General features: G+C 41.2%; 1 protein-coding gene across 1 annotated transcript in view; it reads left to right on the top strand.

The window, feature by feature from the left end:
• Window positions 1–22,894, top strand: part of mpped1 (metallophosphoesterase domain containing 1) — a 108,385-nt gene that overhangs the window by 29,779 nt on the left and 55,712 nt on the right. Inside the window, exon 4 of the mRNA XM_084710900.1 lies at window positions 13,786–14,011. Within this exon, the coding sequence (XP_084567026.1) occupies window positions 13,786–14,011 (226 nt within the window). The remainder of the gene's footprint in view (window positions 1–13,785; window positions 14,012–22,894) is intronic.

Raw genomic sequence — 22,894 nt, 5'->3', positions numbered from 1 at the left:
TCCAGTTTCAGTTCATGACACTATGAAAGCTGACTATTAGAGACTTGGATCTGACTGAGATTGGTAATCCATCACAGTGAACACTTGATCGCCTGCTTCATTCTGTCACAGTGACATTGTCACCATGTCCCATTGTGACAACTCTTCCTTGTTAGTGTGTTCAAGGACACTCTGAGAGTTCCTGGTGCCCTCATGTATATCAGAGTGTCTCCACCCACCACGGGCCAGCAGCAGTCGGAATCAGCAACAACAAAAACGAAAAGGAAATCTTGGAGGACTCTTGAGCATCAGCTTGGAACTGGTTCCAGAATAGTCCCAGCTGCATTTTCTGTGTGATAAACCATCTTAGACAAAAACATAAAGGCACATTCTGCAGAATATGGCACTTTAGTTGAACATCGGCTAAATGTGGCGTCAGTAGAAATCCAGTTTAAAAAACAAGACATGGGACAGATGGCGAGTGGCCAGTCGTTTAATTCATCAGCATTCATCAGAAGCCCACGTCGCTCGTTGTGAAAGTTGCAGCTTAATCTTCAACCACTTTATCCTGGAGGCGACGTCGTCACGCTGAACGTGGAAGTGGAGCAGACAGGATGAAAGAGACAGAGATGGAGTGTAGGAGGGAGAAAGAGAAGAGAGAGACCACCTACGAGGCCGCTTGATGATGCGCTGTATCTGTCTTTGTCACTGCTTGTGTGTGTGTGTGTGTGTGTGTGCGTGTGTGTGTGTGTGTGTGTGTGTGTGTGTGTGTGTGTAATGCATTATGTTCAGTGAGGACATTGTGAAGTGTTAGGAGGTGCTGCTGTACTCAGATAAAATGTGTGTTTTGGATGCGTCGCTCAGTAGGTGGTGTTTGTGTACGCCATCTCATAATTGCTGGCTGTCTTTGTTTTGCGTCTGCTCGTGTGATTGTGTGTGTGCGTGTTGGTGTGTGTGTGTGAGGCGCGGCAGTGTGTGGGTGGTGAGTTAAATGAAACGAGTGAGTATTAAGTTTAAGCTGAGGTGAGAAGGCGGAAGCCTCAACGCTTCTCTTCCTCCATCATCCATCTCTACCTTGTTGCACGTCTGTCCCGCACTCACCTTCTCTCTTCTCTCTTTCATGTGACATATTACTTTCTTCTCTCACATCCAGTCTTCCCTCTCCGTCTCTGACTAGTACACACACACACACACGCGCGCACGCCACGCACACACATGCTGTAAAGGAATTACGACTGATCCGAGCTGAGTCTTTAGCTTGTCTGTCTTTGAACATCAGTGCCGTTGCTTTTGAAGCTTCCCTTTGAATTATTGCATTTCTGTTTAAGCACGCACAGATAAAGGCCAGCTAAAGCTGCACTGTTTGGCTATAATCTCACTATGTTCCATACGTAAAGAAGACATGCATAAGCTGCGGGGTGTGTACAGACAAACACCCACAGGCATATGTGCTTTCAGTAAACCCAGACACAGATGCACAGTTTGGAACTAGAGAATAATTCTGGTTTATCACAATTGAGATCTTATTTTCTGGGTTCTGGCCATCCCTCCATTGCCACAGGAAAAAAGCATATGTGTGTATACGGTAGGCCAAAGTTGGACCAAGTTTTCCTGTAAACTGTGATAGATGTTTACAAAGGCAATGACTGTAATATGTGACCGTTGGCAGTTGCAGACAGTGACTAAAAACTTACTTACTTACTCAGGTACTGCACAGTTTTATGGTACTTGTTCTCTTCTCAGACCTGTGAACCTGTATACATTTTGTGTAGCAGATATGCATTTTGACATCAAAGTATACACACACACACACACACACACACACACACACAATTTGTCACTCTACGCAAAAAGCTGGTTAACATCTGTGACTTCAGTTGGACATGTGCAGAACTCAAGTCTAATAATAAGAGGCAGCAGCAGCAAGCCAGCCAAAAAGCACAAGAACTGTTTGACCAAACATAGCACCAGACCAAGCCCCCAGGAAGAGCTGCAGGCTTTGAAGCCAATTTGACATAGTGGGCAAACAGTGTAACGACAACATCACATGATGTTCTACAGTCCAAAAAAACTTTCTCCCCATATACTTACATTGTGACTGAAGCTGCTGTAAAACAGTGGATAATTATTTTTGAGTGTCACAGTCCCTTGCTGTGAATTGTTTCAATATCAGAATTTGATTCATTCGTTTCAATAACATTTGGAAAGTCTCAAAGGGTCGTGCAATTAAATTATTGTAGCCCATTCAAGTCAGTGGAGGCTAAAACAGAAGTTTGCCTCTTGGCCAGCAGAAGTCTGTTCTGTGCATGCTCCACAGATGTATTATAATGAACTAGATAGTGAATGCAAATATGGCACTCATTCAGTCCAATGAGAGTTGCTTGCTTTGTGCATAAGCCAAAAAAAGTTTCTGGGTTTACTTCCAGGTTATACAGCCCTCTGAATTTGCACAGTAGTGTTTCCAGCCCACAGAATCTACATTGTTGTGATGTCTCAATTTTTTTAATTGCTTTTTTCAGTTCTAATTAAATTTTACAAAATCAAAAATTCATTGAACATTGAAACAATTGAACTTACGCAGTTGGAGGTGTCCTGTCAGCAGTTTCATAGACGTCTCTTTTGTACTGGTGGCCTATGGGAGTAAATCCTTTTTTGGCCAGTGGGGAATTTTTCACTGCAATACCTTAAGTGGCCACTGGGAAAAATTGCCGGCAAGGCTGAGCAGCAAAGGGCATATTATACATCTATGGTTTGCTCTATGGGCCGCACAGTGTGGAATCATATTTGGAGGCTCCAACACAGAAGTTGTCACTAAACATCTCCAACACTGTATCTAGTTAGTACATCACCAGATTAATTCCACAGATCCATAGGTGGGATAATCATGACTGACAATTGTAATGTCATTTCAAGAGATTGCAAATCCCTCACACCGGCTGCCTGGGTTTTCAAGTGAGGACAGTTCTTTTAACTGCTTTGCAAAGGTGAATGAACTGGGATGGATGTGGAAAGTTGCCAAACTGCCAAACTTGAGAAAATATTTGTTGCATTAGCCTAATGTTTCATAATTTGCAAGCTAGCTTGCTTGTTCACCAGTCATTTAAGTTAGCAAAGTAACAGACATCAAATTCCGTATGTTGCAGATTGTTAAATAGGACTTTTCCTAGTATTCATAATATTTATTATTGCAAGCTTCTCTGCGACACAGACAAGCGTAGTACCTACTAGTGGCTGAAAGTGACACACCACACTCTTCAAGTGACTGTGAACCCATCCGCGGCTGTACAAGACCCCCTGGGCTGTTGATGTAGTACAGAGAAGAAGAAAGTCAGAACATGGAGGAGGTTAGTTAGATGGATGATGAAACAAACAGGACTTTTACCCAGGAGACCAGGTTCAGGTCCCATGTGAGATCAGAATGTTATTAACATTTGAAAAGTACAAAGTTTTGTGTGTCCCACCTGACAAAAGTCATGTGACTTTACTCTTGCAGTTTGCTTCAGTGACGTCACGTGACATACCTAATGTAGTTATTGTAACCCCAAACACAGTTTTATCCTAAACCTACCCAAGTGTTCTTTGTGCCTAAACTGACACACAAGGGAAATGACACATGGGCATTATGTGACGAGGTGGGATGAGAACACATTGAATTAACTAGTAGTGGAAAAAGTACTGAGATATAGAACTTAAATTAAAGTTGCAACACAACAATACTTCATTCAAAATCTTGCTCAGGTAAAAGAACATAACTGTTAGCAGCAAAATGTGACTGCGTGCAATGGTTAAGCTATGTTAGTCCTCCTAAAGGCTGCATACACTTTTAACACAGATGTGGGGAACAGACATGCACATGGTTGTGTTTATAGCTGCTACATTGGATATGTGCATACATGTGTGTGTCCTCACATGTGCAGACATGTAGTACCATCGGTGTGTTAGTCTGGTCTGAGCAACCATAAATTTGGACTGTATGCAGATGTCTACAGAAAGGTCAGTGGAGTCCATCATGTATGTGGACATATGGTGAAATTCATGTGTGTGTGTGCGCGCATGTAAAAAAGGAAAAGTCAAATGAATACCTTGATAATTTGACATGACTCCTATGACTCAGTAGTTTAGCACAAAGATGCAAATGAGGAAAGGAGGAAAGGAGGAAAGGAAAGGAGGACACAACTAGCCTGTTGTAAATTTGTACAGAAACAGGAAGGGCTGCCCCTGACTATAGATTTTCCTTGTGGATTATTAGTTGTTAGTTCAAGCCAGTAGTCGACTAGTCGTCACATATTAAGATTTTAATTTCATTTTTTCCATATATATATATTTGGGACATCAGAAAACAAACTCCAAGGTCAAGAAAGAATGTTGTAAGTAACATTAACACTCTAAAGGGACATATCAAACTATTAATTGTAAGCCTTTCAAATATAGATTTTACCAGCCTATGCACGAAGCTAGCTGCCTTATAAAAACAGTGCAAACGGCAAAAGCATTAACGTTTGTGAATGTATCAAAACAACTTGCAAAAACAAATGTTTGCAAATCAGCTTGCTACAAAGTTATCCAGCCATTAAAAGCTGCACAGCTAACTGAGCTAAACAGCTAGCAGCTACAGTTAGCAGCAGACTTCTGTGTTACAAGAGAAAAAGTCTGTGTTGCAACTGGTCCTTTGATCCTGGCCTTAACGTTAGCTACAGCAGCTCTCTAATATTGTTTGAAGGTGTTTATTTTGCCCTGCAACTAACTAATGAAAACTTGGTTGACAAAGACTCTTCTTATCAACAAAAGGTTTGGTCAAGTCTTTACTCGTAAAAACTACAAGTTGTGATTTTATTAAGTAGCATGTTACTTGATATGATGTGTTAATTAGTGTGCTTTAGAGGTGTTAGTTGCCATATATTTCTTTGGACAGAGCGGGCTAGTTGTTTCCTCCTGCTGCTACTCTTTATGCTAAGCTAATAGCCTACAAACTGTATTTACTAGACGCCCTGACTGGTGACCGGACGGTCAGCGTCACAAATCCGATTCTGTGCTGGTCATTGTCACACACGTATTCTGCACGATGGTCACGTCATGCGCGCAGCAGACAAATTGACCAAGATATCACTATCAAAATCGGACTCGGCCAAAATCTGAATTGGTAGATCAGACCCTTCAAAAATCGGAAATCGGCCAAGAAAATTGAAATCGGTGCATTTCTAGTATTTACAGGTAGAATAGGTAGGATTGCTAGTTGCTGTTTGTAAACTTACTTGGCAATTTCAATATTAAATTGAAAATCAATCAAAAAGACCTTTCATTTTCAGTGACTGAAATCAAAGGCAGAATCTGTGATTCTTCTTTGCATTTTATCTCTCCACCCCGCCTACTTGTGGCATCCTGCCAGTTTTCTTTTGACAGTAAATTTTGATTTAGTTTTAATCATAGTCTTTTGAATGAAATAACATTTAGTTTTAGTCATATTTTAGCCAGTTTGAATTTTTTTTGTTTAGTTTTTATCATATGATATGTTGGATTCAAGTCGTAATCTACGGTAGGTTTAGTCGACTAAAATGTAACCTAATGCTTTATTTAAATGTTTCTCTCGAATATTCAATCCCTGACAGAAAGAAGCTGAGTCTCTGTCAGCTCTGACACCCTCAGTTCTGCCTTCGAGATTGGATTTCTTGTCCACTCGCTGCTCCGTAACATTTTTCTCATCATTGTTTATTAACAAAATGTGTCAATGGATTTCGTAATAGTTTTTGTCATCATAAATTTCTTTTTATTTAATCATCATCCTGTTTTTGTCAGTGAAAGAATTAGCGTAGCTTATATGGTGCTTGATACCATAAAGACTTTTTAAAGAGGAATTTGAAAATGTAAATAACAGTTGCTAGGACATAAAACAGATGATCTGTTGATTTTTACGAACCAAAACTCGACAGTCTAACAAAGGCATAGCCATCGGTTTAAATCAGAAAGTTGTATTGAATAGTGAGCGTGAAATTGAAAGTCAAATTGAATTGTGGATTTGAAGAATTGTGATGCTCCTAAAACACGCCAGAAAGGCAGCTGATTTTTGAGTCTCATTCCCAGGACGTCACATACCACCATTCTGGATTTTAAAGCGTCCTGAGCACAGCAAAATAATGAGTACATAAGAGGGTATGGGTAGTGGGTGGTGTCTGCAGATGCAGAAGCTGTCCCGCACAGTTGTGGTGGGTCGTGGACGATGACTGAGAGGGATTACATTTGTATGTGTCTATACATTGTTTTTAAGGGGAACCGGATTTTTCCCTTAATTTAATTTTAGCAGAAACTTTTGGCTTCTGCTTCTCGTACACATGCATTCACTCATACTGACACACACACTGGTATTAATTTAAGCATTTTGGGTTGGCAGCAAATATTTGGCCTCCGTTTTCTGCAACTGCACACACACTCATAGACATTCTAGACACACACACTTTGGTACTAAGTTATTTGGCAGGACGTTTTGGCTACTAGTTTTTGGTATCGACGCGCGCGCACACACACACACACACACACAGGAATTAACTTTGTCTTGGCAGGCAGAACATTTCTGTTTTTTTTGCATGCACGCATACACACATATAAGAGAGCACACACACACATGCACACACAATGGGCAGTAATCCCCCTGTACATGCCAGAGCTTTGGGCAGAACAGGGATTTTCCTCTTCAAAGAGCAGACCACCCATCGCAGCATCGGAACAATGGTGGCCGAACTCCGGAAGATTTCCTGTGGCGGGGGTGGTGGGAGTCCACACATACGGATACTGTAGCCAGTGTATAGATGCACAAATAATCATATGCATCCACGCATCAGAATACACAAATTTTATGCTTATGTGCACATACCTGCAGGCTGCATGTGGCACTTTAACACACATTTACACATAACACAAGGTCCACTGTGTGGAGCTCATGGGAGGACGGAGGTTTTTTTGTGGTGTCAGACAGCAGATCTGGGATGTGTATGACTCGAGGGGGGTGGACGCTTGACAAAAGAGCAAAGACACGGAGCGAGGAGGGATTGAACCAGAACCAGAGAGGAATAAAAAGGATGAGGGGACAGAAGGAAAGTCCAGCTGTTTCCACTCCGCTCTCAGCCTGCGCTGTCCTCTATTTCCCTCAAATCCTTGCACTCGCTGACTTTGTTTTTTCCTCTTTTGTTATTATTTATTTATTTATTTTTTTTGACGTGGCCACCCGCCCCACGCCGCTGCCGCCGCCGTTTCACTCACAGACAAATTAAAACTATTTGTTGCTTAAAAGCAGCCTTTTGAATTCAAAGACAAAAGATGGCGGGGCCGACAAAGCGTGGCCTGCGTGTTGTGGGGGAATGTCGCCCCAAATGTTTAGATGCCCCCCCCCCTTGCAATCCCTCAACACTCTTCCACCCACATCCTCTCCCTTTTCTTCTCTCCCTTTTGTCACAGAAGCAACACATTCATTCTCATTTGATGCAGAAATTGTTTTTTTGGTGATTGATTTGTTCTTTGTGGACATGCACAATAAGGGACTATTGCTGATTTTTTTTGTATTATTATTTTTATATTGACAGCAGTCGGCTGGGACATAAAATTGCTACGATAAACAGATGCACATGCTGGCTGCTTTTAGTCACATCCAGCTATATAAAGTTCAGCTACTTGGTATTCTCATATTGTCATTTCTTGGGGAAACTTTCAAAAAATTCATCCATGAAATTGAAATTTAATTTTGCTAAGTAAGAGCGTGTGTGTGTGTGTGTGTTTGTTTGTGTGTGTGTGTGTGTGTAGGAGGATGGTAGGGTATTTGTGTCCAGCTGGTGGAGTTTTATATTTCTCCCTGTGATTTATTTCTCTCAGTTTACAGTTGGCCGTCAAACTTCATGGGTGAAAAACTGCTCACGTTGCAGAATTTCCGAGCAGACACAGATAGTGTTTATTTGTTGAAAATTTATGAGCGCCCTGTTATGTCGCTGTCTTTGCTGTGTTGCCTCGCTGTCTGTCTTCCCCTCAGGCTCACACGTGCACAGACACACATACAGTATGTCTGTTTCCGTGACTTATTTTTGATGTTTGCATTTGAGGCATTTAGCTGATGATCTCATCCAAAGCAGCTTTCATTCTCCCTCAGCTTGTCTGTGTGTGTGAACACCACAGTCATTGCTTTGGATGATTCTTCTTGAATCATTGCATTTCTTTGTTATTTGGAGATGAGGGTAGATGAGGTTGTACTGTTGGAACTGACATGGAGTAGAAAGTCTTTCTATGAAGACCACATCTATAGTGTGTAATTGGTGGCATTCAGTCAATTATAATACATTCATAATGCATCATATATAATGCTTTCTAATGCACTATATCAACAGTCTTTAACATGTGATGCGATGCGACTAATAGTAAATTATAAGGTTGAGTGGATGGATGTTCTTCACCAGTTATAAACTAGAGGTTGACTGATGGGGTCTACATTATGACTGGGTTGCCCCCAGTCATCATTTACTCAAAACTGAGTAAATCCAGAAATGAAGGAGCGCTGCTGCACAACTAAAAACTAACCTCTGTTCAGTAAATAAAGTATTTTGATGTTATCTGAAATTATGTAACAAAATGTTATACATTGTTTGCTAGCTAGCTAAAAAGATAATTAAGCGTTACATTGTTTGCTGACTAGCTAAAATTTGACACAGTGGTTCCCAAACTTTTTCTGATGTGCCCCTCTTCAGAAGCCAACAATTATCCAACAATTATTATCAATAGTTGGGGAGGCAACTGATAAAAAGGTTTCAAAATTTGAATTTTAATGAAATAAACATCAGCATGATTTCCCCTATATAATTTATATTCGTTCAACTTGTCACTTTTTATTTCTCCCCTGGTCATCCATGCACCCCCTGCAGTGGATCTGCTCCCCCACCCAGGGGGACTTACCCCCCCAGTTTGGGAACCACTGAGTTAACAAAATGTTACATTGTTTGCTAGCTATATGAAAAAAAAAGTAACAAAATGTAACATTGTTTCCTGGCTAGGTATAAAGTTAACAAAATGTTAGTGTTCACTAGCTAGCTAAAAAATTAAAATGTTACATTGTTTCACAGCTAGTTAATAAAACAAACAAAAAAAAAAAACATTACTTTGTTTGCTAGCTAGTTAAAAAGTTAATTATGCCTACCTAGCCTCCTCATGACAGCTCGTCAGAGAAGCTCTGTTTTTTCCTCCTTTGAGAAACTTGGTAGCCAAATAATGGAGCAATATGGCCACATCATAATAGTTGATTGAAAATGGACAACAAAGAGAGGAAAAAAAGAGACTGCCTGGCGGTTGCTCAGTCCATCTCAAAAAGGCAGCAAAAAAGTTTATCCTCAAGTGTAAGCTTGAAGTTAATACTGGATCACATTTTAAATTGGAGTTCAAAAGTTTTAGGGCAGCAGAAATACACTTAATGTAGGTTTAGAATAAAAACTAGAGAGGTTTACTCTTTCTCAAATTAAAGTTTTAATGTTTGCAATAAAATGTGTAGTTAAACTGATTTAATCTGTTTTTTTAAAAAATCCTAATCACCTGTACACACCTTAGCAATCAACTGTACTATAGACCTATAGTATGCTATAATATTGTAGTTCACACACATGATAAAAAATCATTGTGTGTAGTAAGTAAAGTATTTATTGATGTATCCATAATAATGCATACTTTATCATGGCCTTTCATTGTCAGTGGTAAGTAAAGTGCAATGCATTTTCATGGATTTAAAAGAATTTATGTTGTAGTATAAGTGACTCACTATGTAAAATGCCAAAAACTCTTCAGGCGACGAGTCAGGAGCATACATGACGCACTTAAACATATAACTCATAATAAGTCACATCTAGAATGTTTTAGGACTTTTGATATAGTGCATTAGAAAGCATTATGAATGCATTATAATTCACTATGAATACCATAGTATCATAATGCACTATATATGTGGTCTTTATAGAAAGTGTCATTGAAATATTAATATATTAATAATAAAGTTTTACTGACTAAAGACTAAAGGTAGCTTCTTCTTGACCTTACTTCATTTATTTTTCATAGGCATTTTGCATTTTTGCTTCGCATGCAGTCTCAGGTCAGTCCAGTATTCATCTATCACTTCACACTCAGGCTGCTCCGTCTTCAAAGACTGAGACAACAAGCTGAACAAGTCTCCAGGTAGACGCTGCGCTCCCATGCAGCTACTTGGCTCCTTTCCTGGTGAGCTCTTTTCCTACAAACTATCACAGTCGTCATTAAGGCTGCAGAGAAAACATGTGTTGTCTGATGAATTTGTAGCATTTTGTGCGGCAGTATGAGATGCAGTAAAACCAGATTTGTACAAGTAGTAAGCCAAGATCTTAGAAACGAGCAGTCGGCTGTGTGATAAATGCAAGGAAATTTCAACTCATTCTTAAAGATGTACTGCTAATATTTTCATATTAACACAGGAGCAAATGAAAAAGTGTGAAAAGGGAGGGGAGAAAATATTACCCGAGTCTGCAGTTCCCTACAGCTTTTTAAAAAGCCTTTTAGCTTAGCTCAATGTTTCTTTTTCTTTTGGCCCACAAATTTAGCATTTAGCAGTTAGAAACACACATGCTAAAGCTATGCTGGATGTGTAAATGTTTGCAAACAAGCTGTAAGAACTATATAGAGAGGTAAAGTGCTGTCTCTTCTGGCGGTCCACCACTGGACCTGTAAATTTAATGGTAGCTAATAGCAAGAAACAAATAATTTTTTGATGCTGTTTTCATTTTAACTCGAATTCCACACGTTTTGTCAATTGAAAAAATAATTTTACAAGTCATGAAAGTCACTATTTGTCCAGTATAAGACTGTGAAGATTAGATGATTAGAAGGTTACGTAAGCGAAGGTAATAACGTTCTCCCTCCACAAGCAAATGTCACTATCCCTGTGTGTTTGTGGATGTAGTCACACAACAATGGGTCTTACTAGTTCTTTCGCTGTCTGGCTGATAAAAAGACCAGGACTCGTTGGGTAAACCACTCAGATAATGTTACAAAGGACAGCGATGTTGGTGTTGCCGACATATATTGCATGAGACGAGATGTAGTTCACTGAACAGTCACACAAATTTATGTTACAAGTGGCGCTTCGATACCTGTTCCTGAATGATATTTAACAAATTACACATCATGGAACAGTTACTCACTTTAAAGGAATAAACCAGTCGAAGATCTGGGAGGATTTTGAAAAAACTGGATTACTGGACCAAGCTACAGCGCCCCTGTGGCTTGGTTGGTAAAACAAGTGCCCCATGTACTATCAGTTGTCTGCAACAGCTGCTGGTTTGACTCCTGTTTGCAGCCCATTTACTGCATGTCATCCCCTCTCTTTCTGCCCTTTTCCCTGTCATATCTTCAGCTGTCACCTATCAAATAAATGCAAAAAGCTCCCAAAAATAACCTAAGAAAATGAAGAAACTGATGGAATATCTGTACGCTATTGGACCACATACACAATGGAAATAACTGCCAAAACTTTTAAGTATTTAAATTTGGTATCAAATAACAATGACATTTTTTGATACTTGATAGTATTGAAACAATTCGATTGGTATCATAAAAGTATCGAAGTTTGGTACTCAGCCCTTTTTAAAAAAAAAAAAAAAAATCCTATTATGTTTTGCATTGGTAGATAGATGTCACAGGGAGAAGAACTCTTGAATTAATAAAATCACCAGTTCACTGTGTTCAGAGCTCCAAAAAAGATGAACATCAGTAGAAGTTTTCAAGTACTTCATGTAGTGTAGTCTTTTGCAGTCAATAAAACTACACGTGGGTCCAACAGTGCAATGTTTACTTCAGTATTTCTTTATTACCTCATGTCTGACCTTTCTCAATATTTGTGAGAAACATGGAGAGGTAAATATTGGACTTTGGGAGCAGCGGTTCAGTCTTCCTGATATGAAACACATTGATGATACCGCATTAGATAGTCAGAAAATGCAGTTTTTGGAGGTGTAAGAAGGCAGCCCCATTATCTTCGATACTTTGTGTGAGACACAAATAATGATTGAATTTTTATTTTGGAGTGAAGTATTCCTTCAACCTTGGTTTATCCAGGGACGATTGAGTGAACACTACTTCAAATGCCTAAGTCTGACGAAAAGGAATCTAAAAGATCTTTTGATTGTGCGGTGGCGTGTGTGTACGTGCGCCTTTGTGGAGGTGCAGCCCCTCATTTACGGGGCTTTTTTGGTGTCTGCTTGACAACTAAACACAAGCCCTTCTGCCAAACAAATGGGAGCCGTGTTGGGGAGAGGGGGCGGCCCCGGACCAAACTGCAGAGATGGGCACTCTTTGACAGCTGCTTTCATCTCGTTATTATTCCTCCTTCACACTCAAGGATTTTTGGGCTTCCTAAAGTATTTCTGTCGCTCTCTCCTTCCTCTCCCTCCTTCTGTCCCCCCCACTCTTTCTCTCTTTCTGTCAGCGGGCTGTGATTGGCTGTTATGACAGAGCCGTCGCCGGGCTGTCAGCCTCTTCTAAAGCTCAGTTTAATTACTCCTTTTCACTAACATGACACGTTCATGCACAGATGCATGCAAACTCGCACACACGCGAGGGAAAGTCACTCACAAACACACATACTGACACACGAACCGATGTGCTCAGCTGCACGCCGCGCCGTCCTGGCAGTAATAAAAAAAAGCCATGGTGATTGAACTCTCCGTCAGCCGCTCTACCTGACAAAGAAGACCCCCAGATGTTTGTCAGTGCTGGCTCTCTGTTTCCTCAGCAGAGCTTTGAAAACATCATGTAGATTTGTGAAGGGCCGGCCGCCGCTGGGTTTGATGGGCGCAGATCGATCGCGCGCCCTGCTGTGCCAGGCTCTGAATAGCCAATTAAAGCCATTGAGACGGAGGAGAAAATGGGGGGGCTGAGATGTGAAGGAGTGGGTGTTTGATTAGAGGAGGATGATTTGAGAGAGAAGGGGAGGAAAGATGCAGCGGCAGTTGCCATAGTCGGTAAATGTTTAATATTCTGCGTCGTAAACTTCACAATGATCGTCCTTTCTGCTTTCCCTCCTCATCATTCCTCCAGATAAAGATTCCCTGACGGATGCATTCGGCTATGCTTCCATAAACAGAAGACAGCAGTGCACTGGGTTGAGACCTTGACTGATGGAGGGAAGCTAAGACAGATGTACAGATTTGCTAGAAATGGAGGGGAAAACAATGAGGAAGCCTTGTCGCATGTGAATGCCAAGCTGTCTGGAATGGGCTTCACGTCGTCCTCAATTTTCCTTCTAGTCCTCCTTCCTTCCCACTCTGTCTGCCACCCCGTTTTCCTTCCTGTGTCTCCATCCGGCCTATCCATGTCTTGATGTCTCTCTCAATTTTCTGTTTCCACCTCTACATGGCCTTCATCTTCCATCCTCATCTCCACTCCTTTCCTTTACCACTTCCTTATTATTTCCCCCAATTTTGGAACCCATCGGCGATCCTCTGATGGCGATTTAGCCTCTGGGGGCAACAGCCAGTGTTTTGGGGCTTCTGGTGTACTCAGTGGACATCTGGATAATAGATATCTGGACTGAATTCATATTGGGCGGTGACAAGCAGAAGTTGTGTGATTACATTTGAGGATAATGGGGGCAAAGCATGTAAGGGACATAGGTTTGTTAGTGGCTGTACTCACTGCAGTTCAATCAACTACTTTGCAATCAGTGGGTGGCGAGATCTCAGATTGTTTGGTATTGCAAAACTATTTCTCCCCCTAACTTTCCTTTCTCTCACTTCTCAACTTCCCCTTCTCCCCCTGTGACAGGTACCCTGCCCTACGACATCAAGATAGTAATTGCCGGAAACCACGAGTTAACCTTTGACCAGGAGTTTATGGCTGACCTGATCAAGCAGGACTTCTACTACTTCCCATCTGCCTCCAAGCTGAAGCCAGAGAATTACGAGAATGTCCAGTCGCTGCTCACCAACTGCATCTACCTGCAGGACTCTGAGGTCACGGTGCGGGGCTTTAGGATCTACGGCTCCCCCTGGTGAGTAACACCTGCTTTTGCACTGCACACAAGTGAATTTTTGTGACATTTATTGTCACCAGCTTCTGTAAACTTAATATTTTGGACTTATGTTTCGAGGTAACACTTTGTGTCTTCAGACCTAAATTTCCTCATGATAATGTCTTCTATTAGCCCGACAACAACTACTTTGCAGTTGAGTTAGTCTGGAAATTCTCAGTTCATTTATCAATGTGGCCAGACCAAAATGCCTCTGGACACACTTGTTTAGACCTACAACCAATCAGAGCAATGACATGTGAAGTGGTGCTTGGTCAGTTTTCAAGTGGGACACAAAATGGTGGTTGCCTGGTTGCAATATTTTTTGCATTTTATTGCATTTTATGTTTGTGAGAACATTTGAAAGTAAAAGAATCTTATTTTATATTTCATCGGCTCTGTCTAGTTTGACAGTTTGATCTGAGTTTGGTGAGCTTGAGGCATTGCACTGGAAGGATCTGCTGACTGGACACAAGTGGAAAGACCTGTGACTTTTTTAAATCTGGACTGGCGATGCTCCTCTGTTAATCATTGTATAAAACCCTCTCCATATTACATGAACGGTTGTGATTGGCCTGATTGGATCTAAGGCTGGTGGAATTCTGTGTGAATGTAAAGTGGGCCTCAGGAGATTCATCTGGTTCCCAGGACAGTCTTGTATGGGAGGGACGCTCAGTGAACTTATTAGGTATCAGGTTAAACCATTGTTAGTCAATGTCAGGTGTGCTTGGTTGCTCTGTTTAGATGCAGATGCTATTTCTATGGGTTTTCCCTTTGTGTGGACAGAGAACATTTACCACAAGTGACCACTACCAACTCTTGAGGTCAAGGCTCTATGGTGGGCAGCCATCTGCCTCAACTACCTAGAAGACAAATATTACCAGTGTGCAAATTCTTCCTTCATATAAAAATCTATTACTGGCTTGCTGAACTAGGATCAAAGATAAGACAAGGTTTGACATAGCCAGTTGGCCCAATGCCTTAAGAAGTTACTCTGTTGGACACCAAATATTCCATGTAAGTGCCCCCCTGTGGGCACCAGTTTGTATCCCATGTGAGCCATCAACAACACAAACATCCTGATTCAATTATGCCTCTTAGTTCATCATTCTACAAAAACGGGGAACAGTACTTTTCGGCAGCTAGCTACTGATTTGTTGAGGCTGGCGAAGTATGGGTTGACTTCTGTCAGTATTCTTACAGAAGAACCAGGAAAACAAAAGTGAGAGGGCAATGAAAATTTAGTGAGTGACTGAATGGAAGCAGGAGTTTAAGAGGCAAATGAAAATGAACCCTTTAAGGGCGTGATGTACAACCTCAACTAACTGAGAAGAGTAGCTCATTTTTCATTGGAAACATCACATCACAATTTATGGGAAAAGGTGGCCTGTGCTTAAAAATATTAGCCTCTCTCCCCGTAATAGGTAACCATCTAAACACAATGACAACAGCAAAGGGTTTTCAATGTGTCAAACTTTTGTTTTAAGACCTTTATCATTGCGGTTTTGTTTTATATTAATCACTTTGTGTTTAGTCAAGTGCATGGTAAATCTGAACCCAGGTAGTATTCCATTACACAGTGAGGGGGTTGATAGCTCATTTTTGCCCTGGATCCTGTAGCAGCTTAATCTGGCCCTGACTTGGTGCCAAAGTTAAAACCATAGTATTGTGACAGTACTCTCCTCTTTTCATCTGTGCATCTTTAAATCACTAAAATGAATCATTTATTAACTTCTTTATTTAGCTTTGACTTCTATTTCTCCACCTTAACTCCTCGTGGACAGGCTGCTTCTTTTCTGTGTGTGCGTGCAAGTGGTTAGGTGATGCTCTATGATCTGCTTTGTGTGTGTGTGTGTGTGTATTTTAGTGACAGGTTCCCGAGGGCAGTGTTTGAGTGTGTGTGTGTGTGTGTGTGTGTGTGTGTGTGTGTGTGTGTGTGTGTGTGTGTGTGTGTGTGTGTGTGTGTGTGTGTGTATGTATGAATGTGTGTATGTGTGCGCCCCCAGTGCTGCTGGGTAATTGGTTTGCTGTGATAGCAGGGTCCCCTGAGTTTATTGCTCAGGCCACTGCAGAGCGCTGCCTGAGGTGGACCGAGAGGAGGATGGAGATGGAGAAGAAGAGGAAGAAGAGAGGGATGGGGAAAAGAGAAAGGCAAAGAGAAGCCGTGGAGGGCAGGAGACAAAGGAGAGATGGAAAGAAGGAAGAGGTGGGGATGGATGGAGAGAAAGAGAAAGACAGACAGAGGGAGGGATGGAGATTTAGGAAAAGATGATTTTATTCATATTCACCGGCTGGCCCTGGCTGCTGTATTGGGCACATGAGGTGACGAGTGTGTGTGTGTGTGAATGTGTGTGTCCACTGTAGGTTTGTGAGTGTGTGCACCCGAGTGCGCTCTCACTTGCCTTGGACTGCATGCTCGAGCGTGTGTGTGTGAGCCTCGGGGTGTGTTCCTGCAGCACAGAGGGGCTCCAGCTGGAGGCTCCGTGTGTCCCCCCCTGCACTGTCTGCTCCCCTCTTTCCGTTTCCCTCTTTCCATACCTTCTCCATGCTTCCCTCTTTTCTTCCATCCTTTACTCTTTCTTCTTCCCCTCTATCATCTATGCCTCCTCCTGCCTTTCTATCCTCCAAGATGGACACACACACAGCTCCACATGCTCCTCTCTCTGGCAGGAGTAGTGGGACAGTGTCTGCTCTGGTCCGTCCGTCGCCATGACGATGCCAGGCTGGCACTGCTTTATGGCCCGTGGATTATCACCCCCGCCCCGCCACAACACCTCCACCACCCTGAGGTGCTACCCGACTGTCTGACTATCTGACCGCCTGATTATCTGAGGGTTTAACAGTCGTCTGTCTGAGTCTGGAATCTGACCTAACAGCAAATTTCAATCCAGTCCGAATGCAATACAGATCTGATAATACTCATATATAACATTAAAACCACTGATCATCTCTTTATAAAGGCACCTGTCAAGAGAAGGGATATATTTGGCAGCAAGTGAAGTTGAAGTTGATTTGTTGGAAGCAGGAAAAATGGGCAAGCGTGTAGATTTGTGCAACTTTGACACAGACCAAACTGTGATGGCTAGACAACAGGTGGGGCTTTTCCATTGTCACTGTTGGCCATGCCAAGTCAAACTGTGCTGCACTGATTTGCATTTCCAACACCACTTTTAACATACCGAGCTGTGTCGAGTCGTGCATAAGATGGGCGGGTTGTGGTGACGTCTGTCCTACCACAGCCAACCCATGACGATCCCCTCGTCTCCCTCAAACAAGCAGATGCCAGAGAGCGAGAGGTTTTCAAAAGTCTCCAAGTGTTCAACCCCCAGTACTTTTGGAGCTTCTAACTGAATCTCTGCAGTTTGAAATTTAGTTTCTCTCTTGCTACTGATGAAAACTCAACATTTCCTGATTTTGCTGCTTCATAATAAACTCTGTGAATAACAACTTATATTCTATAGGAAATAAAATGTGTTTATTAACCATTTTATTGCCCCTTGACTGAAAATAAGTGCTTATCAGTTAAAGACACTTTCAAGCGGGTAGCCCTTTTGTAATGGTGATGCAAATCCCTGCCGTTCTGGGCTGACGTGCCGAGTCAAACTGAGTCAAGCCTAGTCACCACCATGTAGGGAAACGGGGTATTAGTCTGAGCCTGTCCAAACAGCAGGTCTTCTGGGGTGTTCCCAGCATGCAGTGGTTAGTACCTACCAAAAGTGGTCCAAGAAGGGACAACTGGTGAACCAGCAACAGGGTCATGGGTGTCCAAGGCTAGCCTGTCTGGTCCAATCCCACAGAGCTACTGTAGCACAGATTGCTGGAAAGGTTCCTGCTGACTCTGATAGAAAGGTGTCAGAACACACAGTGTGTCACAGCTTGCTGCAGTCAAAGTGCCCATGGTAACTCCTGTCCACCACTGAAAGGGCCAACAATGGGTATGTAAGAGTCAGGAGTGGACCATAAAGCAGTGGAAGAAGGTGTTCTGGTGTCGACAAGATGTTGACTTGGCCTTCTCAATCTGATCGAGCCATGAAGGGCCAACCTTGCAACTTAGAGGACTTGAAGAATCTGCTGCTGACGTTTTGGTGTTAGATACCACACCTTCAGAGGTCTGTGGAGTCCAGGCCTCAGTGGGTTGAGGGACCTACAAGATATTAATATATAAGGCAGGTAGTTTTAAAGTTGTGGCTGATTGCTATATACAGTATATCAAATGTGGTCTTTGTAGACCACAGAAGGAATTTCAAGGTGGCCATAATGGCTATGACTGTCATTCCCCCTCAGTTTGGTCTTGAGCCCCTCATAACAGTCCTGTGGTCACAGTGGCCTAGATACCCCGCCCACACTGGACCAGCTGATCTATCTGTTTTCTCATGTGCCTATTTCCTGTCAATACAGTTTTTAGACACCAGTGTCTTTTGTCAAGATTCTGATTGGTCAACACCAGATCACTACAATATAGTATAACAGATCATTATGATGACTTCTGTGTTGTAACTATGGCAGAAACATTCCGTAGGAAGTGGAAACAAACATGGTAATTTCAAAATAGAGGTTCCTTACAAATATTTAGTTTTTTTCAAGAGAGGCTGGCTGCCCCCTGAAGGCAATGGCAGGGAATTGTGGAATTAACAATAATTAACTAAACCTGATATCATTTTGATGTCATTTTAACTGGCAAAGCAACTGTTAGCAGTGGTTAGAAGTGGAAATCCTGCTAATGTAACCTTAATGTTTTCTAAATCGCTCTTTACTAATAGAAAAGCAGAACAAGAGATTAAATGTTTGATAAGAGATTTGATCATTTCAGAGATTAGTGAATGGGAAACCAGATCCAAAATGGAACCAGTCATTGTAACGTATCATGTAATTCTGCCTGAAGATGAAAATGGGGAGAGTATGGATGGAAAAATGAAGGAGGAGTTAAAAATTGGTGTGGGTAAAGTAGAATAGACAAGTGTAAAGAGGAGTGAAGGAAGAATGGAGAGAACAAGGAATGATGAAAGAAGGATGGAGGTTGAGGAGTCTGTCTTCCTATCCATCCTCTATTTTACCATTCGCTGTCTTCTGATTGGCCCTCTGTGTCTTCATTTCTGTCTGTCACCTTCTCTCTCTCTCCATCCTATCGTCTGCCACTGTCTTCAACTTCCCGTCTCTTCTTCCTCCTCCATCCCTCCATCCATCTGGCTTCATGGGCCGTTTACTCGCTCCCTCTGCCATTCCTCACTCCTACTTCATCCTCTCCTTTCTCTCTCCTCCACGGAGGTAGTCTGATGCTTCTCAGCGGGCTCTTACAGTCCATCCCACGCCTGGATCGCTCTCACACACACATGCAAACACACACACACACACACACACACACACACACACACACACACACACACACACACACACGCATCCTCATCCAAAGCCCTAACCACCCCAACCTAAATTAGATCCTTCTTGCTCCATTCTCCCCAAACCCTCCAAATTTGTCACTGCATGAATCGGTGGAGCAGAGGGATGGCGTGGGGGCGCTACTCCGCTCCCTCCTCCTGACGTTAATGTGAGTTTACAAGTCATTTGTCACAGACGTATGGCACAGTCTGAGAGCAGGATCGGAGGATGGGTATTAACCACAGAGAGAAGCATGGTGGAGAGCAGAAAAGAGGAAACATAATGTGTGTGTATGACGTGTACAGCTGCAGCCAGAGTAAATGTGACTCAGTGGTTACAGTGTAGTGTCACAAAGAAATAACTGATTATGAGCATTGTTACTATTATTAGTCAACTGCATGTTATGAATGACTAACAGGTTGAGACAGGATGAAAAGAGGCATCTTTGCACAGTAAAATTACATGAGGAGAGAGATCATCTAACACATTTCAATGGACTGAATGAACTGCTAAAGTACACAGAATATCATACAAACAACACACTGAAGTTTTAACTGCTTTTGACTGCCTCTAATTGATCAGGACTCATCCGTGTGTTACCATGGTTACCTAATGATTTGTATAAATATATCACCTATTCCTGAGAATTGGGATAAATCATCTCTTAACAAAAAAGCTTTAAAAAATATTAATACCAACACTCTAATTCAAATATTTTGGTGAAAATATATCATATATATGAAATATGTGTAATTTATTAAATGTTTTGGTTTACTTTATTTATTTATTTTTTTCTTGCACCGCGCTAAAAAAATTACCCTTGTTCCAGACAAGAATTCTCAACTTAAAGCAATTTTAAAAAAGGTTAGAAACAATAAATACAAAGAAGAAACTATGCATACAAACCTTGCAAGAGTTTCGCAAATTCAGGGTTACCATTGAAACATGACCCACTGAATGGTTGGGGTGGTAGAGCCAATCCCAGCTGACATCATTTGGATTGCCCTGTTTCCCTAAACGTTTGAATTGCACTGTTATTCACAGTAAAGGGACAGTTCACCCCAACATCATTTTTTTTTCTGTAGTGCTGTTTATCCATCCATACTGTTTTGGTGTACGTCCCAGAGTTTTGCAAATATCGGCCATAGATGTCTGCCTTTTCTCCAGTATCATGGAACTAAATGGCAGAATACATTTGAATTTAACAACAGTGTCTCTTTCCATAACTCATGACCTGGTTACTCAAGATAATCCACAGACCTTGTTGTGAGCAGTTTCATACAGGAACTATTTTCTTTATGCAGTAGAATCTACCAGAACTACTTTAGAGTCTAACAGAACTACTTCCTTTCTACTAGGAAGACAGTAGTTCCTACATGAAACTGCTCACCACAATGTCTCTGGATTATCTTGAGTAACCAGGTCATGATTTCCAGAAAGAGACACTGGTTTTTGATTTTTCTGAAGTATTTTTGAAAGTACTAATTTTTTTTATTTTTTTTATTCTTTTTTATTTTTTTGGTGCTTTGAACATCACAATCTGAGTGCCATTTAGCTCCATTATACTAGAGAGAAGGCAGACATCTCGACGGCTGATTTCTTGAAAACTCCAAAACTATCCAGATGGATAAATGGCACTACAGGAGAGGGGGAAAATATGTCTTATGTATTTTTGATTTTGGGGTGAATTGTCCCTTTTAGAAATATACCATTTGTCTCTGTAAGTGAACAGACAACACTGTGCACTTTGTTGCCATTATTATAGCCATCTCTCTGTTGCTGTTTTTAGTACCTGGTACCAAAGTTTTTAATCCCACCTGCTAAGCTCTGATTGGTTGGTTATTATCAATATAAACTGCTGAAAATAATCTTAGATGTACTGTGATTTAGGCATCTGAAACCAGACTTGATGTCAATGTGCAGTTTAAATTCAACATGTTTCTCTGCTGTAATGATAAAATCTGCATGACATAACAAAGGAAAAATATGTAATGAGCATTAATCTGAATACGCCCACAGAATTATTATTTGTGTAAAATATTTTTTATATGAGGATTTTTTTTTATGAATCCTGACTGAAAGCACCATTCATTTCAAGTTTTTGACTTTGTTGCACATACTATTCTTTTAAAGCTACGGCACACCAGCAAGTCTGATGAAAAATTAGTGAAAATAAATAAAAGCTGCTGTACTCTTATCTCCATTGTATACACCTTATTTAGAAAAAAAACATTAATTAAGTGTATGGGTGTGCAGAGGCTTTGATTTATTTGCTAAACAAATACAGTCCAGCAAGTCAGAATCTTTTCCAAAATTAACAATAAACAACAGGAGCTAAGCAACACATGAAAAATGTTCTGCAGCTATATTTAGGCTGCCATTTTTATGGGATGTCAACTTCCTCCACCAAAGAAAATGTCTTACATTTACTCTCCCAGAGAGCCTTTAAGACTTATTTTCCCTACACTGAGAACAAATAATGATGCCAGTAGGTGAGAGATTTCCAGTTGTTCTCAGTGTATTAACCATTTTTTCAGACATTTTTAGAAAGTAAAGTGCAAGAAAATTATAGGACTCGTTCTCAGATGGAGATTTTTTTTTGCTCAAATGTACAATTCCAGGTTTTGCGTACCATTTTATAAGCACAGAATTAAAAGGTATTATCTGTCCTTCATTTATTAATTAGAATTGAGCTCCATCTTTCTATTACTGGACCGAATTTCGCCTTAAAAAATCAACTTTTGAAATTAAATATTCACACAGAAAGTACATAATAGTTCCACCAGCTGGTATCACAGATCTTGGATGCTCAGTATCTCAGAACTACTCTCTACTCATAATTTAGCGACTAAGATGCTCGGCAGCAGAAACCAATCTGGCAACCCCGGCAGATTACATCTGAGTCATTATTAATAATGAGCTGTATGGCCGGGACACGCAGCTTTGCACATTTATGGATCGGCTCCTGTACGAGCACAAACACGGCCATGAGTATGCGCTTCTCGCTCCGTGCAATTTCTTCATCAGCGGCCAATTAAGAAGAAACTCGTGTGTGATAGGAAGAGGAGTGAAAACATCTTCTTCTCTAACAAAAGCCTTTATCACAGTCATTCAGTCTTCTTTGAATCTACTGAATGTATCACACTGAAATCCAAGGCATTGCTTTATGTCTTCCTAAACATGATCCTTCTTCTGTGGTGGTGGTTCTCGACCTTTTCAAATCACAAACACCCCAAAATAATTAGGTTGGTGATTACGACCCCCTCTGCCTCCACCTCTGTCTGCTGGAGAAACTCAAAAACAAAGATCATCGCTTTGATTCTTGCAAACACATTATAAACACACCATCTATTCCAAAGAAAATTATATCACTGGTACAGACTATGAAATGTAAAAACTATTCCTCAGTCTAAAATGTGGCCTCATTTCCCATCATGCCTACACTGTAAAAACAATGGCAGTTTTTTGAATTGTGAGCCAACTCAAATT

Source organism: Lutjanus erythropterus, chromosome 22 (assembly GCF_056507025.1).
Source record: "Lutjanus erythropterus isolate fLutEry1 chromosome 22, fLutEry1.hap2, whole genome shotgun sequence".
Classification (NCBI taxonomy): domain Eukaryota; kingdom Metazoa; phylum Chordata; class Actinopteri; order Lutjaniformes; family Lutjanidae; genus Lutjanus; species Lutjanus erythropterus.
This window is presented reverse-complemented; position numbering and strand designations above follow the sequence as displayed.